Below are 19,340 nucleotides of genomic sequence, written 5' to 3'. Positions count from 1 at the left end.
GAGCTGGTTGCAACAGTGTATGAATGTAGAAGAAAGGTTGAATTGGTCATGTAATAAATAAATAAACACTTTGCAGTATCCAGCTTGTTGTAAGAAATAATCTAGCCAGGTTCCTGAAGTTTACTAGTAAAGAGCAAGTTTTATTGCTGAGACACAAAGATGTCTGTTTAAAACCTATCCAATTCCATTATCCACAAAAATGAAGGAAAAAAGGACAAAGATGATTCTGTAGACCATTGGATCCAAAATCTTGGACAAATTTCAAGTCAGAAAAGAAAAAGAAAGTAGACAGTTCAGACTTGCTGGCACATTCAAGAATCACATGCCACAGTAGTTGCTGGTACAGAGGTTCCTCATTGGAATAGTCACCACAGTTGTGCCTAATGTAACGGATTGTGGTATTGCTTCAAAATTCTTCCTGAAGAACGCCTGGATTGCAGAAATGAGGTTTTGTGATGGGCCTTCATATTCCAAACAGCTCAGATTTGAAGACAGGTTTAAAAGACAAGCTGTAAAGCCTTTACCCTTTCTCTCCTATGACAACTGCTCCAATTATTTGTTTGAAGAAAAAGCATCATCTTTCTCATGGCCAGAAGCTGAACATGTGACTTCTCTAGGCTCCTTTGGTGTCAAAAGTGCCAACATCTCTGCAACTTTATTAATAGTGAGCATAGCCTAACTGCCCAAACCTGGAGTCCTCCATCTTGTCTTAAGAAACATAATGGAAGGTTTGGTTGTGTCACAATTTTTGATTCCCTACCATACAACTCCAACACCACCCCACCTTCTTCACCACCCATCTCATTCCCTTTCCCTTCTCCCAAAACAGTGCAAACCCTCACTTTATATCATCTTGCCTTCATTCTCAGACTCCCTCCATCTCACCCCGTCAGATCTGGGGTATTTTTCAGCACCAAAAAACAGCTTGCATCCCCGACCAACAGTATTTTAGCTGCTTTGGGCCAGTGCTGTTTGCTTTCAAAAGTGCTCTATACCCAGTGAATAATATTACAAATTAAACTTTAGATGATGACATTTCCATCGTATTTTCAATGAACTGGATAGATTTTTAAGCACAATCCAGTGTTGTGTTACAATTACTGACAAAAGCATTTTATTCCACACTTGTTTAAGGAAACTGAAATTCTCCAGCTTCCATGGTGGGATTTGACCTAATGTCATCTCATTTACCAAGACCTCTGAATTAAATATAGTTGATGTGTTACCAAATGTCTGCTTTTTACCTTAAGGTCACACTGAGCAGTAATGGGTGCAATATTCATTTTCAGGAATTTGCGTACACCATCTTAACACCCCTGATGAGGATCAAGAGCAGCTCATCTATATTGTTCCAATAGGTATTTCATGGAATTTAATTAATATTTAATGTTTACCTGAACTTGCTAAGACTTTTCCAGTTATTCATCATTGTTAAGAGATAATCATTTTGTTTAAATTTAAGAATCGGAGATAAATAATAATTCCAGCCATAAATATTCCCTCAGCATTGTATAAGAGAAACACTAACAGCCTGGACTTGTGTTCAAGTTCTAGAATGGAGCTTGAACCCACAACCTTGTGATTCAAACGAGTATGCTACCAACTGGGCCCCAATTGACTTGAAGTCAAAGTAGGCTTTTGAAAGGCATTTGAATTAAGTTATGCAAAATGAGCAAGTGATTTATAAATTGGGAACATCAAGATAAAACAGATTTATTCAGTGTTCATTTTTATTTAGTTCAAGCTAAACTTGAACAGAAATATTGATCAACAGTAATAAAGGGTATCCAATATATCTGTACCAACACTGACTAATAATAGTCTTTAGCGCACTATTGTTAATTTAGGGACAGGTTTATAAAAATATCTTTCCAACACTAGATAATTTGATCTAAAAAAAATCAATTATTAAACATTGTATGGTCTTAAATGGCTGTCCATAACATTTTTGTCTGGAATTACAATTACTACCAAGGAGGTAAATAAGATAGCTATACGAAACCGAAAAAATGAAGTAATTCAGAATTTAAAATTGAGTCTTAGACTGGCAATTATTTTTCATCTACTGCAGCTTTTGAAATTTATCTTACGATGCACTGCTGTTATCTTCGAGTCTTTGTCACCTCGATGAGCTGCGTTCTTTGCTCACACAGTCATCACGAGATTGAGAACTACCATCTTCCATCATATTGCAAGTTCTTCTTTTCTTCCTTTTGTGTGTCATTCCATCTCCTTCAGCACCAGAGTCACACTAGTTTTCAAACAAATAAAACTAGTTTAGGTTAACTGAAAGAAAGTGACCATAAAAAGGGAAATAAACAACCTCTTGCATTTATAAAACATCTTAATAGAAAATGTATTTGTCAGAAGACATTAAAGATACAGGAGCAGAAATTAGGCCACTCAGCCCATCGAATCTGCTCTGCCATTCAATCATGGCTGACAAGTTTCTCAACTCCATTCTCCCACTTTCTCTTTGTACCCCTTGATACTCAATGACCCAGCCTCCATAGCCTTCTGTGGCAATACATTCCACAGACTCACCATTCTTGGCTGAAGAAGTTTCTCGTTATCTCTGTTCTAAAAGGTCTTCCCTTTATTCTAAGGCTGTGCCCTCAAGTCCCAGTCTCTCCTACCAATGGAAATACCTTCCCGACATCTAGTCTGTCCAGGCCTTTCAGTATGTTGTATGTTTCAATTAGATCCCTCACTCATCCTTCTAAACTCAAACCAGTATAGACCCAGAGTCCTCAAACATTCCTCATATGTTAAGATTTTCATTCCCGGGATCATTCTTGTGAATCTCCTCTGAACACACTCCAGGGCCGATACATCCTTCCTGAGAGATAGGGGCCCAAAACTGCACACAGTACTCCAAATATGGTCTGACCAGAAAAACAAATGTTTACATGAGTTTCCTTCCACAGTGCAAAGACGTGCAGGTTAGGTGAATTGGTTGTGCGAAATCGTCAGATGTGCAGGCTCGGTGGATTAACCATGGTAAAATGTGGGGTTATGGGGATACGGTAAGGGGCTGGGTCTAGGTGGGATGCTCTTCAGAGGGTCAGCATGGAGACAACGGGCAAATGGCCTGCTTCCACACTGTAGGGATTCTATGATAAAAAGATCAAATAAACTTCAACAAGCCACAAAAACATTTGGACAGATGACCAAAGTTTGGTCAAATTAAATTTAACAAGCATCTTAAACGTATGGCATATTACAACATTATATTCCAATAGTGTCTGAAGGTAATACTCATGAAATATGCAAGAAGGAACAACTTGTTTAAGTTCCTTCCAATCCACCACAGTGCTGACAAGACAAACAAGACATTCGCGATACATTCAGAACGGATTAATTCAACTTTTATTTGTGGAAACATTTTGATGGCTCTTCTACAGTAAAAGTTAGATACAACTGAAATAAAGTCATTCTATACAAAATGCTTCGGCTTCTGGAAGAAAATAGCTAACCATGTGCACGTTACGTATATTACAATAGTCTATTTGCTAGGAAAATAACAGCAAATTGAGCTCACAATGAATATGAAATGATTTAGATGAGGAAACAACAAATAATATCCCCAAATTTGCAGACAACACAAAGCTGGGTAGGACGGTGAGGTGTGAGGAGGATGCTTCAGTGTCATTGGGGCGAGTTGAGTAAGTAGACAAATGCATGGCAGATTAAGTACATGTGGACAAATGGGAGGTCATTCACTCTGGTAGCAAAAACTGAAAGCCAGTTCATGACGTACATGGCAACAGATTGGCAAAGGGGAGCTACAAAGGGACCTGGTGCCCCTGTACACCAGTGGCTCAAAAGCACGTAGATGCAGCAGGCACTGAAGGTGGTAAATGATAAGTTGGCCTCATAGTAAAACGTATTGCAATACAGGAGCACAGATATCTTACTGCAATTGCATAGGGCCTTCGTAAAACAACATCTGGAGAGGTGTGTGCAGTTCTGGTCTCCCTGTCAGAGGATGGGTTTTGTGCCTATGGAGGGAGTGCAAAGATTTACCAGACTGATTCCTGGCATGGCAGGACTGACTGTTGAAGATAGACTGGATTGGTTAGGACCATGTTCACTGCAGTTTATAAGTGAGGGATGATCGAACAGAAAAAAATCAAAATTATAACAAGATTGGGTACACCTTCCTGTTTTTATCCTAAGGTCTGCGCAAGAGAACTCCCAGCCACGTGAAATGGCACATCCCCAACTACTTTTCCGCTGTCATTCAACAACATCCACCACCCCAAACCACCAATGAGGAGCTTCCATCAGCCACAGAAGCCAAACAGACATGGAGCGACTCCTCCTAGCCCACAGAGCACTGGGCACTTAGGAGCACTTTGACTGCCAGATACACAGTTGCTCCAAAGTGATGATCCACCATTGGGACTCTGCATCCCATGACAGGGAGAGAGAACCTGTGAGACAATGAGGGCAAGGTTGTTTCTTCGTTCATAGGAGGTGTGCATTGCTGGTCAGGCCAGCACTTCTTGCCTGTCCCTAACTGCCCGGACACCAGTTAAGCACATAGCTGTCAGGCTGGAGTCAGGCATTGCAAACACTTTGATGTTCTCAAAGCATCCCTGAAGTAATGAGCATAATCAACAAATCACAGAAGCCCTGATCTGTGAGTGACTTACTAAAATGGAAGGTGCCAAACACAATCGGTCAGGAACAAGACCCAGCGTTGAGAGTTCGGAAAGAGCACACAATACACCTACTCAACCCTATAACATAGGTGTAGCATCAGCAATCTACAAAGCCAAACAGGAGTTGGAACAAGTCATTAATTCCGAGAAGGACCGCTAGAAGACGATATCTTCAGATTCTCTTGCCACTCCAATACCCATTATAAAAGACTTTACCAATTTCAAGTCTTCAATGAGCTGCAATTCTTTCCAGTTAATCATCAGGGAGACTGCAGTTCACAGTCTGTGCTAGCCACAAATTCCATATCCTTACCATTGATACCCTGTACAACTAGTTTACTAGTAAACTAACAAACTTAAAAGACCCAGTACAACCCATGGACAAAACCAACGTCATCTACAAAATTCTATGCAAGGACTGCCACAAACACTACGTAGGACAAACAGGAAGAAAGTTAGCCACCAGGATATATGAACACCATCTAGCCACAAAAAGACACGACCCCCTGTCCCTCATAGCCCATAACACGAATGAAAAAAAAACACCATTTCGACTGGGTCAACACATCTATCCTGGGACAGGCTAAGCAAAGACATGCCAGAGAATTCCTAGAGACCTAGCACTCCAACCACAACACCATAAACAAGCACAGAGATCTAGATGCCATCTATCAACCCCTCAGAAAACAAATAGGAAATGACATCACCACAAACCCCAGGAACCCCATCCAGGAGAAAGATATAAATAGAAAGCAGGAGACAACAGCTTCGCTTCACTTGGAGGTCGCCACTGATGATGTTACCTAGCCAGGTAACGAAACGTCTGGATATCATACCTACAGCTCAGCGAGCAAACCTACACCCTAAGCCCTCTGATCCTAGACTCTCCCACAAGAGGAAGAAAAATCTCCTTGTACCTACTTTGTCAAACCCCCAGAGGAAACTAAGTTGCAATAAGATCATCGCTCATTCTTCTAAACGGCAATGAATATCAGCCTCAGCCTCTCCTTTGACAGTCCCTCTATATGAAAACAATCTAGTGAACATCTCTGGACTGTATTCATCTATCTATAAAGGGGCCAAAAACTTTAAAATATTATAGGTGTTATCTGGCTAGTGTCTTGCATTGTTTTAGGAAGACCACGACCCCGCTTTGGAACAAAAATGAGTAAAAAGGCCAACAGTCTACTTGTTTTCCTTATAACCAGCCAAACCTGAATGCTAGCTTTTTGTAAATCATGTACAATGATTTTTGACCTCCTGCAAACTTGCCCAATTTAAACTGCATTCAGCTCTTCTGGTCAGAGTCAGTCATACAGTACAGAAACAGACCCTTTGGTCCAACCAGTCTATGCCAACCATGATCCCAAACTAAACTAGTCTCATCTACCTGCTCCTGGCTCATATCCCTCCCAAACCTATCCTATTCATCAATCTATCCAAATAGCTTTTAAATGTTGTAATTGTGCCCACATCCACCACTTCCCTCCACCACATGGGAACCACCTTATGTAACAAAAAAATGCCTGCCCAGTCATGTCTTATTGGAAAAGCGCAGCAGGTCAGGCAGCATCAAAGGAACAGGAGAATCAACGTTTCGGGCAAAAGCCCTGAAGAAGGAGAATCTGTCGATTCTCCTGTTCCTTTGATGCTGCCTGACCTCCTGCGCTTTTCCAGCAACACATGTTAAAGCTCTGATCTCCAGTCCTCACTTTCTCCCAGTCATGTCTTATGTAAATCTCTTTCCTCTCACTTTAAAAAAAAATGCCCCTCGTCTTGAAATCCCCCACTCGAGGGGAAAAAAAACAAACACTAACTATCTTTTTTTATAAACATATCAGGTTGCCTCTCAACCTCCTACACAACAATGGAAAAAGGTCACAACTTATCCAGTCTGTTCCAACTTAAACTTTCCATGCCTGGCAACATCCTGGTAAATCTCTTCTGAACCTTCGCCAGCTTAATCTTTCCTATAACTGGGAGACCATAACTGGACACAGTATTCCAGCAGAGGCCTCATCAAAGTCCTATACATTTGAACGTGACTTTCAAACTCCTAAACTCAAAGCAAAACTGAAAGAACTGCAGATGCTGTAAATCAGCAAAAACAACAGTTGCTAGAAAAGCTCAGCAGATCTGGCAGTATTTGTGCAGAGAAATCAAATTTAATGTTTTGTGTCTGGTGACCCTTCTTCAGACCCTTCCTATACTCAAAGGACTGAGCAATTAAGGCAAGCATGCCAAGTGCCTTTTTAACCATCCTGTCTTGGTGTGATGCAAACTTTGAAGAATTATGGACCTGAACCCCTAGATCTCTGTTCTACAACACCATGTAACACCCTACCATTAATTATATAAGCCCTACCCTCAACAAAAAATGACACTCTCGAATCAATTTGTGCCTGTTTAAATGTCCATCAATTATTTTGTTTATAAAGGATCTCCACCAATTTAACCATAACCGAAGTCAGACTCACAGGTCTATAGTTCCCCTTACAACCTTTCTATTAGAAAAGGTACATTAGCCACTTTCGCAACTGGTGTTCCCACCCACAAACCTGAAAAAAAAGTATATTCACTTTCATTATTCAAATCATTTATATATTGGTAATATTCGTGGCCCCAACTCAAATTCCTGTGGCACTCTACTAGATAGAAAATGCTTTTTTTTTTAAAAATCACAACTCTATTTGATTACTTAGCCAATCTTCTACTGAAGCATTAAGCTAGTTTTCTAAAATGCTAAGAGGCATTAGATGGCCAAAAGTCATTATTTTGTTAGGGTTAAAAAGGTTTATCCTATGAACAAATTAAATTAATAATTCATCTTGCAAATCACAAGTTAGTAGAAAGGTTGTCAAAGATGGTTAGATGCTTTACTCCCATGTCTGTTGCATACAAACCTCAAACAAAAATAGTTAAGAATTAAGATAATGCTACATTCTGTTCTAAAAAATCCTAAGAAATGGTATCACTAAGTTGCTGAACTGCAGCTATTAGAAGGTACAAGTCCTCCCCAAAATAAATTCTTATGCCCTACTAGCTATTATCTTAGGTAAAGCTTTGTTTGGTCAAAAGTGGCCACAGCTGTTTCTTTCAGATGTGAAATTCACAACAAGGCGTTTCATGCTGATACATCAGTTTATCGTGGACATAATTTGCATTTCCAGCAGCCTTTTTCAAACCACATCATTCCCACTCGCACATTTTCACTTTGTTTATACTTTCCTGTGATTAATTTCATTCCTTCCAGAAATTATCATGTGTCTTGGTTCACTGTTGTACACTTTGCTCTCATAATCCAGACCAAATTTTACAGCAAAGTAAAAGAAACAATGGAATAATGTAAATTAGAATAACACGTGAAACATCCAATAAAAACACTGGATAAACTAAAAATATAAGGAGACAGGAATAGTTTGTATTTGAGTGCACCGACTCCAACCGAACTGGGAAAATAGCCATTTTTTGGACAAAAAAGGTGAGAAACTCTGCTTGTCTCTCCACAGATGCTGCCTGATCAGAGTACCTCCAAGTTTCTAAATTTCTGATTTCAAGCATCATGCTGTTTCATGCATCCTCCTGATTTGCAATGCCTCAACTCCAATTAACTGAATCATTAGCTTGCCTTGTATAATGCTATCGTTCACATCCTGTGTCCTATTCCAAATAGCATACCTTTACTGCTATTCTTAATATTTTCTTGATCTAGATAACTGAATATATTAAAAAGGTGAGATGTACAGATTTTTATCACTCAGGTAATCAGCAAGTATAGAGACTAGGTGGGAAAGCATAATTAAACCAAAAGATCTCCCAAGACTGTATTGTTCAGCAGGGAAGCCCCAATCCACTCTGTCAACTCCAGCTCCTCTGCATCTTAACGCAATTTGAAGAGGACTTGGACACATTTTCCACTTTACCTTTCTTAAAAACTATTGTAATTAGTTTACCTTTATCCCATTCAGTATTTTAAAATTCAGTTAAAATTGTTAAATTTCCTCAGCAGTCTGGTATCATTCTCTATCCTCAAGGAGCTCCAAAATATTTACTTCCCTCTTCCGCTCAATAGATTAAAGTTAAAAATGTTTCTCCCATTCTTGTTTTACTCAGACTATTTTAGTCTTGGAAGGCTCTTATTTACTTGCCACATTTATCTCCTAATACCAGGTCTCTCAAATGTTTCAGGGATTTCTGAGATTTCTGGTAAAACATAGCTTTATACTGCTTTCAGATTTTGCAATTGTTTCACATGTAAAGATGTTTAACACAATGATGTCAGAGTAATCATGTCAGCTAGAATGATACCAGTTTTTAGTAGCCCCAACAGTGCTTTGTATCATGCATTTTCTTTTAGCTGTTAGCAGAATTAGCAATTTGAAGGCTTTCAACTTGAAGTTATCTGCACCCTCCCCAAGCCATCATTTCTTAGCCATCCAGGTTTATGTTACTGTTGTTCTACGAAGCAGGCATTCACTTGCTGCAGTTTTACTGACAGATTATTGTTCTATCGACTCCAAACTGCCTAATATGATGGTTACCATTATTCTCTTACTACCTCTGTCATCTTAACTGAATAGGTTTTATCCTTGTTAACCATGCATTTGCTTTATTAACAAATATCTTTCTTTTCTCCAGTCAGATACAAGGCTTTTGCAGAAGTTACCATACCTCTAGATTGAGGTAGTTTATTTACACCATGTAGAATCACTTTTCAATCAAATTTAAGAGTCATAGCATCAGATGTACAGCACTGAAACAGACCCTTTGGTCCAACTCACCATGCCAACTAGACATCCTAAATTAATCTAGCCCCATCTGCCAGCATTTGGTCCACATCCCTCAATGCTTCCTATTCATATACACATCCAGATGCCTTTTAAATGTTGCAATTGTACCAGCCTCCACCACATCCCATGGCAGCTCATTCCATATATGCACCACCCACTGAGTGAAAAGGTTGCCTTTCAGGTCTTTTTTAAATCTTTCCCCTCTCACCTTAACCCTATGCTCGCTAGATTTGGACTCCCCTACCATGGGGAACAACTTGACTATTCACCCTTTCCATGCCCCGCATGATTTTGTAAACCCAGATGGTCACCCCTCAGCCTCTGACACTCCAGGGGAAAAAACAACCCAGCATATTTCGCCTTTCCATAAGACTTAGGAGTAGAAATTAGACCATTCAGCCCACCATTCAATCATGGCTGATACATTTCTCAACTCTACTGTACCACTTTCTCCCCATAATTCTTGATAATCAAGGACATATCTCAGTCTTAAATACACTCAGTGACCCGACCTCCAGAGCCTTCTATGGCAATGAATTCCATCGATACACCATTTTCTGGCTGAAGTAGTTTCACCTCATCTCCCTTCGAAAGTGTCTTCTTTTTACTCCAAGGCTATGGCCCTCAGATCGAAGTGTCTCCTACCAATGGAAACATCTTCCCAACATCTACTGTCCAGGCGATTCAACCTGACTCAACCTGCAAGTTTACCTTCAGACAACCCTGAACTACAATTCCCACGTCTCGCTGTACTTCAAACTTCTGAATTTTCTCCCCATTGACAGAATAGTCCATGCCTCTATTCTTCCTACCAAAGTGCATGACCTCATACTTTGCAGCGTTGGACTCCATCTGTCACTTCTTTTCCCACTCTAACCTGGCCAAATCCTTCTGCTGCCTCCCTGCCTCCTCAATGCTTTCTACCTCACAACCTATCTTTGTGTTGTCTGTAAATTTAGCCAGAACACCCTTAGGTCCTTCATGTAGTTCATTTAATGTATAAAAGAGAAGGACCCTTTTTCCCTACTCTGCTTTCTGTCAGACAGCCAAGCTTCTATGTTAGCATCTTGCCTCCAACACCATGGGCCCTTATCTGACTCAATTGTCTTTGTGCAGCATCCTGTCAAAGCTCATGTAGATAACATTCATTGGTTCTACTTGATCTAACCTGCACATGATTTCCTCAAAATAATTCTAGCAGATTTGTCAGGCATGACTGGCCCTTGATGAAACCATGCTGATTTTGCCCTATTTTATCACATACTTCCAAGTATTGAGAAATTTATCCACAATAATGGATTCCAGAATCTTACCCACGACCGAGGTTAGGTTAATTAATCCATAATTCTCCTTTTGCCTTTCCTTTTTAAACAGTGATTTTCCAGTCCTCTGACCCTCCTTGAGTCTCAAGAATCCTCAAAAAGGTGACCACTAACACCTCCACTATCTCTGTTAGATCTCTGGGGTGTAGTCCATCTGGTTCAGGCAATTTATCCACCTTCAGGTGATTCAGTTTTTCTAGCACCTTGTGGCCATTACCAAGGTCATTACTCACCTCTGCCCTCTCATTGTTGAATTTTTTTGGATATTACTCATGCCTTCCACTGTGAAGACGGACATTAATTGTTCCATCCCTAAGCCATTTCCTTGTTCGACAATATTATCTCTCCAGTGTCATTTTCCAATGGCCCTATGTCCACTTTTGCCTCTCAAAGAAACTCTTACAGTCTTCCTTTATATTACTGGCTAGCTTACCCTCACTTAAATCTTCTTTCTCCTTACTTCTTGTTTTGATGCCCTCTGTTGGTCACTAATCTTCCCTATCCTCTGGTTTCCCACTGCCCTTTGCCATATGATATGCTTTCTCTTTTGACCTTATGTTATCCCCAACTTCCCTAGTCAGCCACGGTTGCTTCATCCTTCCTGTATTGTAATTCTGCCTCCTCAGGATGATTCTCTGCTGTCTGATGAATTTCTCCCAGAAACTCCGGCCATTGCTGTTCCACTGTCTTTCCTGCCAGGCTCCTCTCCCAGTTCATTCTACCCAGTTCCTCCGTCATACATTTGTAGTTGCCTTTATTCAGCTTCAACATTGCCTCTGACTCTATCTTCTCCCTCTCAAATTGCAGAATAAATTCAATCATATTACAATCACTGCCCAAGGGTTGCTTCACCTGAAGCTCCCGAATGTCACAACATTATATCCAGTATTGACTGTTCCCTAATGGGCTCCACTGCATGCTGTTCCAAAAAGCCATCTTGCAGACATTCCACAAATTCCTGTACTATCCACTACCAATCTGATTTTCCCAGTTTACCTGCATATTGAAATTCCCCATGACCACTGTAACATCGCATTTCCTATGCACCTTTTCTATCTCCTGGTGTATAGAGTCATAGAGACGTACAACATGGAAACAGACCCTTCGGTCCAACCCGTCCATGCCAACCTGATATCCCAACCCAATCTAGTCCCACCTGTCACCACCCAGTCCATATCCCTCCATCCCTTCCTATTTATATACCCATCCAAATGCCTCTTAAATGTTGCAATTGTACCAGCCTCCAACATATCCTCTGGCAGCTCATTCCATACACATACCACCCTCTGCATGAAAAAGTTGTCTTGTACCCCAGCTCCTAGTTACTATTTGGAGGCCTGTACGTAATCCCAACTATGGCTTATTTCACCTCTGCGGTTCCTCAATTCTACCCACACAGATTCTACAGCATCTGACCCTACTTTGTTTCTTACTATTGAATCCTCCCCCCCCTCCCCCCCACCACCATGGGTGAAATCCTCCAACCCTGCCAACATCTTTATAAATCTTTTTTGAACCCTTTCAAGTTTCACAACATCTTTCCTACAGCAGGGAGACCAGAGTTGAACCCAATCTTCCAAAAGTTGCCTTATCAATGTCCTGTACAGGTGTAATATGACAAACCAACTCCTATACCCCATGCACTGACTCCAATAAAAAAGGCAAGCATAAATCTTGAAAAAACTTTCTACCAAGGCCAAGCACAGCTAATGTGGTTCAAATTACAGTAGAAAACACTCAATTTTCAAAGGCAGAGTGAATCAGTATTGCTCCACAGTACAATTGTTATTTTGATGACGACTTTCTTTTTTACTACTTATTAATGCAGGCAAATACAATTCTCAATCATGGGATGAAAGTAACGTTGTATCATTACCTCTTCAACTGATACATACAGAATATAGTACAACATGCATCAGGTTATAGTTCTTCCAAGTTATAAAAACCTAACTTCTTTAACCACTAAAGTGTTTATTTTGGTTTTTCCATGTCTAACTGTATTGATAATTGAAAACAGATTTGTTTTTATGGCACGGTGACTCTGTGGGAATGGTGGCTCAATGGTACCTCTCAGCACAAGGAACCCAGGTTCAATTCCAGCCTTGGATGACTTGGTCCCTATTTCCGTGCAGTTTCTGCCAAGTTTCTTCCCACAATCCAAAGATGTGCAGATTCAGTGGACTGACCGCGCTTAATTACGCAAAAGGATGTGGAAGCTAGGTAGATTAGCTATGCTAAATGCAGGGTTGCAGGAATAGAATTGCGTTTGGGTGGGATGTTCTTCGGAGTGTATGTGCCGACTTGATGAACCAAATCACTTCTTTGTACATTGGAGATTTACTAAATATATTATAGCCTACAACAAATTATTGCAATCTCAACTGATAACTGTCTCCTTTTTTGGATTGGAGTTAACTTAATTAGTTGCCAAATGGGAAATTAGTTCTCACCTCTGAGTCAGAGTCTGAAGAACTAGAACTTGATGAACTAGAAGAATCACTTGAACTGTCTGATGCAATACCAGTAGACTCCTGCAAGTCAACCAAATCTGCTGCTACAGCTAGTTCTGGACGTTCTTGCTTCAAAATCCTGCAAGAATACACAAGCAGAAAAGGTTTGATTAGTCCCACTGAAGTAAACTAAACAAGAAATCCAGGTCAGTGACAAAGGGATCACATTCAGCATTGATCAAGGAAGAATTTGGCAACGTGGGTCAAGCTATCCTTGTAGAACAGACTGAGCCTACCCCATGTCAGTTTAATTCTAATGCCAGCTACTGGGAAGGCCCCCCACCAGTGGTGATGACTTCATCTTATTGGTTCCTTTTTTCCCAGTCACAAGAGAATTTTTATGAGCAGCAAACTGGTATTAACCATTTAAAACATAAACAGAAAAAGCTGGAGAAACTCAGCAGGTCCAGCAGCATCGGAGGAAAAAAGAAAGTTAACCTCTTGAGATCAACAATTCTTCTTTGGAATTGAAGGGAGTTGCCAAGTATCCTGTTTACAGTGCAGCACAGTGGTTAGCTCTGCTGCCTCTCAGCACCAGGGACACAGGTTTAGATTCCAGCCTCAGGCAACTGTGTGTTGAGTTTGCACATTATCCTTGCGTCTCAGTGGGTTTCCTCCCACAGTCCAAAGGCGTGCACGTTAGGCGAATTGGCTGTGGTAAATTGCCCATAGTGTTCAGGGATGCATTAGTTAACGTATAGTAATAGGATAGGGGAATGGATCGAGTGGGATACCCTTTGGAATATCAGTGTGGACCAGTTGGGCCAAATGGCCTGTGGCCACACTGTAGAAATTCTATGACGATTCAAAGGCAGAGAGGAGGAGTGAGGGAAACAGAACAGATTCAGAGAGTGCCCAGAGCCCTAAGACAAATTCTCACTGTGCCAAAAGTATAAAAACAATTTTCTAGCTCCCTTCAGTTCCGAAGGACCACCTTTGGACTTGAAACAAACTCCATTCTTTTCTTCACAGTTAATACCAGACCTGGAGAGTTCAGAGCATCTGCAATATTTTGCTTTTTATATAGTCAGAGAAGTAAAGCATGGAAACAGACCCTTCGGTCCAACCCGTCCATGCCTACCAGATATCCCAATCCAATCTCATCCCACCTGCCAACACCCGGCCCATATCCCTCCAAACACTTCCTATTCATATACCCATCCAAATGCCTCCCAAATGTTGCAATTGTACCAGCCTCCACCACTTGTTCTGGCAGTTCATTCAAAATTGGATGATATGAATGTAAACATTAGGCCAGGTCCAACTTTGAAGCTGAGTTTCAGACTTAAAAATTGCTTTTTGAAAATGCATGAATTTTCATCATGAAATTGATGCATAAGACTAGTTTATGAGAGTGTTTCTCTGGCAGAAATCGAGTAACTCAGCATTAATGAAATTCATCTGGTCTGTATGTCTTAAGTACTTATTATCTTAATAGTATTTAAGGCAATTTATATATCATACAAAACAAGGAAATACTATTTTCTCATCAACATTTCTCTTTCATGTGCTAGCACTGATCCACCATAAGCAATACCAATACCTTGTTGAATTTCAGAAATTAACTCAAGCGATTACCTGTACCACTTTCTGGATAGTTTAGGACGCCCCCTAACTGTTTTATGCCAAACAACAGGAAAGTTGGTTGCACTGGCAAAGTTCTGTGTAACAGCAATAGTGTGATCCATATTGAGTACTACATGCCACCATCCACCTGAAAAGACAAAAAGAATCATATGTAAGGAATACATTTCTAAATCTCAAATCAATTTTCAATCACCACATCATAAGAGAGAGGGGGATCATATAAAATTATGAATAGATTAGATAGAAGCAGGGAGGTTGTTTCCACTGGCCAGTGACACTCCAAGTAGGAGGCATAGCCTCAAAATAAAGGAGGTGCAGATTTAGGACTGAATTGAGAAGGGTTGTTAAACTGTGGAATTTCCTGCACAGGTGAAGCAGCTGAGGCTACCTCATTGAATATTTTTAAAGTAAAGATGGATAGATTTTAATAGTCAAGGAATTAAGAGTCCACAAAAAGATCAGCCATGATCATATTGAATGGTGATGCAGGCTGGACGGGCCATTAGGACTAGTATTTCTTATCAAGATATATAAAACATGTACATAATCAAGTCCTCATTTTGCTGCAACTTGTTCAAAAATGCTAGCTTTCGCAGCATAATCTGTCCTCCAATGAGGAACCCAAATCTTTCCAACTTCAAGAATCAATACTGTCAAACTGTGCAAGCCAGCATCCTTGAAAGGTTCCTTCTCCAAAGTCTGAGAATTGACATATCACTATCCTAAGCAACTTATTCATCAAATTTTAGATTTGATCTCAAGACCATTCGGGTGACATCTTATAATCTGGCTGTGCATTCAGTGCAGTAGAGAGCAAAAAAATTTAACTTAATGTTATTCTTCAAATATACTGCAGAATAATTGCAGCTCCCATAAGGTCAAAGCTAAGGGTGCTGGTGACAGATGGCACTTATGCACATTCTGACAAAATCCATAAAGATCATCAAGAAAATGAAACATGAATGAGTATTGAGATTTTCTTTGGAAAAGATTGCTTACAAGATAACAGTCAACCATGGAGAACACATCATCTAACACTAGAGGGTTCTAACTTTCCCTTTGGACAACAAATCATTGTCTTAAATCCTTCCCAAGGAAACACGACCACTGTGCATAGCCTTACAGATTCAGAGGGCTGGAGAGCAATTAAAAATCATGACCAAAATGGTTCAAGTCAATGTAAAATTCTGAAGTCATTTTCAAAGAATGAGAACATGGTCACCCCTGTTTTGGACTACAGGAGGAAGTTAGAATTTTCTGTTGCCTAAAAACAATAATATCATGTTTAAAACAAAAATGATGCCTGCGTGTAATATGTGGAACAGAAAGAGTTTAACGATTTATAACAATGGTCCCTCTGGGCAAAGACCTGTATAAGTCAACTTATCCTTTAAAAATAAATCACCTGGTACAAAGACAGTCTCCCCTGGCTTCTGAAGGATTTCTAAGGGCTTAAACTCTTGGGGCCATGTCGAATGCTGTGTACGAGGGTAGACAATGACAAACCATGTAATCGCCTCATCTTGTTGGTTTCCACCTTCTTCCCTTGTTATCTTGATAAGTTCACGTGGTGTATTTGTAGGGAACAAACACCAACGCTTGTGACCCTGAACTAAAGCATTCCATGCACTTGTTCCTAAAGGATCAATATGGACGCCAGTTCCAGACCTTGGAGGACCCATGACAAACCATCTAAAAAGACAAAACATTGGTATTATTTTTATATTTACTCTTCCAAAACATAAAACAAAGCTTTTGTTAGTACCAACTGTCATGTTTTTACTAAGTCAACACACAACACATTTTTCCAATGTTCTTCTACAGGAGTGGTGTCTCTGCTTTATTCTTCATACAGATACCTAAGCAGTGATTAAGTATGTAACATTTCAATCCTCTTACAGTTGGCACCCAGTCATACATACGCATAAGGCATGTGCAAACTGCTGAAAATGAGAAACTCATGTAAAAATGAGGATGGAATATTAACTTACCTTAATCAGTGTATCTTAGTATTTGAAACTTCACTGCTCACATACCATCCCTCACTGACTCACACCTACTCTTCACCCCTGTTGACCTCTGCCTAATCTTTGTCCAAACACATTACATTAAATCTTTTGTCCTCTTCCTAATTTTCTGATTGGCCTTGTACTCCACTTCTTATCTGAACTTCCTGCCCTATTCCATTCACACACCTTGGTATTCTGCTCTCTGTCAAAGTCTTCAATCTTCACTTTGTTCTCTCTGGAATTCACTCCTGAAATCCATTTATTCCAACTTTTCTCTTCCATTAAAAAAAAGAATGCTTTGAGAAGGCTTAAGTGACTTATTCGTGTCTAGAACTATTTACCTGTTTTCATTACTATTGCTCTCTTATGAGAACTATGCTGGCATTCTTCCTTAAAGACAATATGTACGATCAAGTTTTCTCTTCTAAATGTAAAATTGACTGATTCCATAAAATATAGTTTAGTTTTCCAGGGTTGGTCAAGACTGTCCCTAATATTTTGGGCTCAATCAAAACTACTTAATTACTCTAAGGAACCTTTGTAAAGTAAGCTACATCATTCTTGTTGTAATCCCAAGACATGAGATCGAAATACAACAGGACATTTGGTGGGGCAAATGAAGTTGTTGCAGAGATGCAGACAAGCATGACCTTCTTTGGGTGAGGTCTCAGGTATATTTTTGGGACAAAGTAAAGTGTTGCTCACATTTAACTACACTACAAAGTAGTCTTGGAGTTCTTGATGCTGACACCACCAAAAATTTAAGAATTCCTCTAACATCTCAGCCTGCTCAACACAACTTAAAAGCAAAAATATATTTATACACTTTCTACAGATTAAGACAAATTATGATCACAAGAAATAGTCAAAACAAGAATGTAATGAGATACTTGATAAGGAGATGGGGTAGGCCATTTAGACTCGAGATGAGGAGACATTTATTCACTTACTGACTGGTCAGGCTGGGGAATTCGCAGCCACAAAGCACGAGGCCAAAATATTGCAAGCTTTCAAGGAATTTAATACAGTTCTGAGGGCTAAAGAGATCCAAGGCTACTTGAGAAAGCAGGAACAAAGGACTGAGTCAGATGATCAGCCATACTCATTAAATCGCCAAGCATGTTCAAAAAGTATGAAACGTCTCCTCTTTCTATTTTCTACATTTTCAAAATGGAAAGTATTGTGGATTTTTAGTCATTTTCTTAAAATGAGATTCTGCGTATGTCTCTAAATATGCCGTTTTTATTGACTACTTTGATGAAGATATGAAAAGGCCATTCATTTGGAAAGTTCTGTCGTGGTGAAAGGTTTTTACATTTCTGACAATCCAATGCATGTAGCATGAATCATGAAATGTTAAAAAATATTAGGACTATCTATGGTTTAGGTTGCAAATTTGCTTGCTGAGCTGGTAGACTTCAAAGAGGATTGATGAGGGCAGAACAGTAGATGTGAGCTATGTGGACTTCAGTAAGGCGTTCAACAAGGTTCCCCATGAGAGACTGATTAGCAAGGTTAGATCTCATGGAATACAGGGAGAACCAGCCATTTGGATACAGAAATGGCTCAAAGGTAGAAGACAGAGAGTGGTGGTGGAGGGTTGTTTTTCAGACTGGAGACCTGTGACCAATGGAAATGACATCAAAATTGGAGATGTAGTGGACAACGAAGAGGTTTACCTCAGATTACAACAGAATCTTGACCAGATGGGCCAATGGGCTGAGAAGTGGCAGATAGAGTTTAATTCAGATAAATGTAAGGTGCTACATTTTGGGAAAGCAAATCTTAGCAAGACTTATACACTTAATGGTAAAGGTCCTAGGGAGTGTTGCTAGGTTCATAGCTCCTTCAAAGTGGAGTCGCAGGTAGATAGGATAGTGAAGGCGGCATTTGGTATGCTTTCCTTCATTGGTCAGAGAATTGAGTACAGGGGTTGGGAGGTCATGTTGTGGCTGTACAGGACATTGGTTAGGCCACTATTGGAATACTGCGTGCAATTCTGGTCTCCTCCCTATCGGAAAGATGTTGTGAAACTTGAAAGGGTTCAGAAAAGATTTACAAGGATATTGCCAGGGTTGGAGGATTTGAGCTATAGGGAAGAGGCTGGGGCTGTTTTCCCTGGAGCGACAGAGGCTGAGGGGTGACCTTATAGAGGTTTATAAAACCATGAGGGGCATGGATAGGGTAAATAAGCAAAACCTTTTCCCTGGAGTCAAGGAGTTCAGAACTAGAGGGCATAGGTTTAGGGTGAGAGTGGAAAGATATAAAAGAGACCTATGGGGCAACATTTTCATGCAGAGGGTGGTACATTTATGGAATGAGCTGCCAGACGAAGTGGAGGCTGGTACAATTGCAACATTTAAGAGACATTTGGATGGGTACATGAATAGGAAGGATTTGGAGGGATATGGGCCAGGAGGATTTCACCCATGGTGGTGGTGGGGGGGATTCAATA

General features: G+C 40.2%; 1 protein-coding gene across 1 annotated transcript in view; it reads right to left on the bottom strand.

The window, feature by feature from the left end:
• Nucleotides 1–1,712: 1,712 nt before the first annotated feature.
• The window catches only part of jmjd6 (jumonji domain containing 6, arginine demethylase and lysine hydroxylase), a 23,353-nt gene continuing 5,725 nt past the window's right edge, over nucleotides 1,713–19,340 (bottom strand). Inside the window, exons 3-6 of the mRNA XM_072558474.1 lie at nucleotides 16,282–16,568; nucleotides 14,868–15,003; nucleotides 13,230–13,368; nucleotides 1,713–2,251 (exon numbers count right to left, since the gene is read on the bottom strand). Of these exons, the coding sequence (XP_072414575.1) occupies nucleotides 2,120–2,251; nucleotides 13,230–13,368; nucleotides 14,868–15,003; nucleotides 16,282–16,568 (694 nt within the window). The 3' untranslated portion in view covers nucleotides 1,713–2,119. The remainder of the gene's footprint in view (nucleotides 2,252–13,229; nucleotides 13,369–14,867; nucleotides 15,004–16,281; nucleotides 16,569–19,340) is intronic.

This window comes from Chiloscyllium punctatum, chromosome 39 (genome assembly GCF_047496795.1).
Source record: "Chiloscyllium punctatum isolate Juve2018m chromosome 39, sChiPun1.3, whole genome shotgun sequence".
Taxonomy (NCBI): domain Eukaryota; kingdom Metazoa; phylum Chordata; class Chondrichthyes; order Orectolobiformes; family Hemiscylliidae; genus Chiloscyllium; species Chiloscyllium punctatum.
The sequence above is the reverse complement of the archived record's forward strand: the minus strand, read 5'-3'. Positions and strand labels throughout refer to the sequence as shown.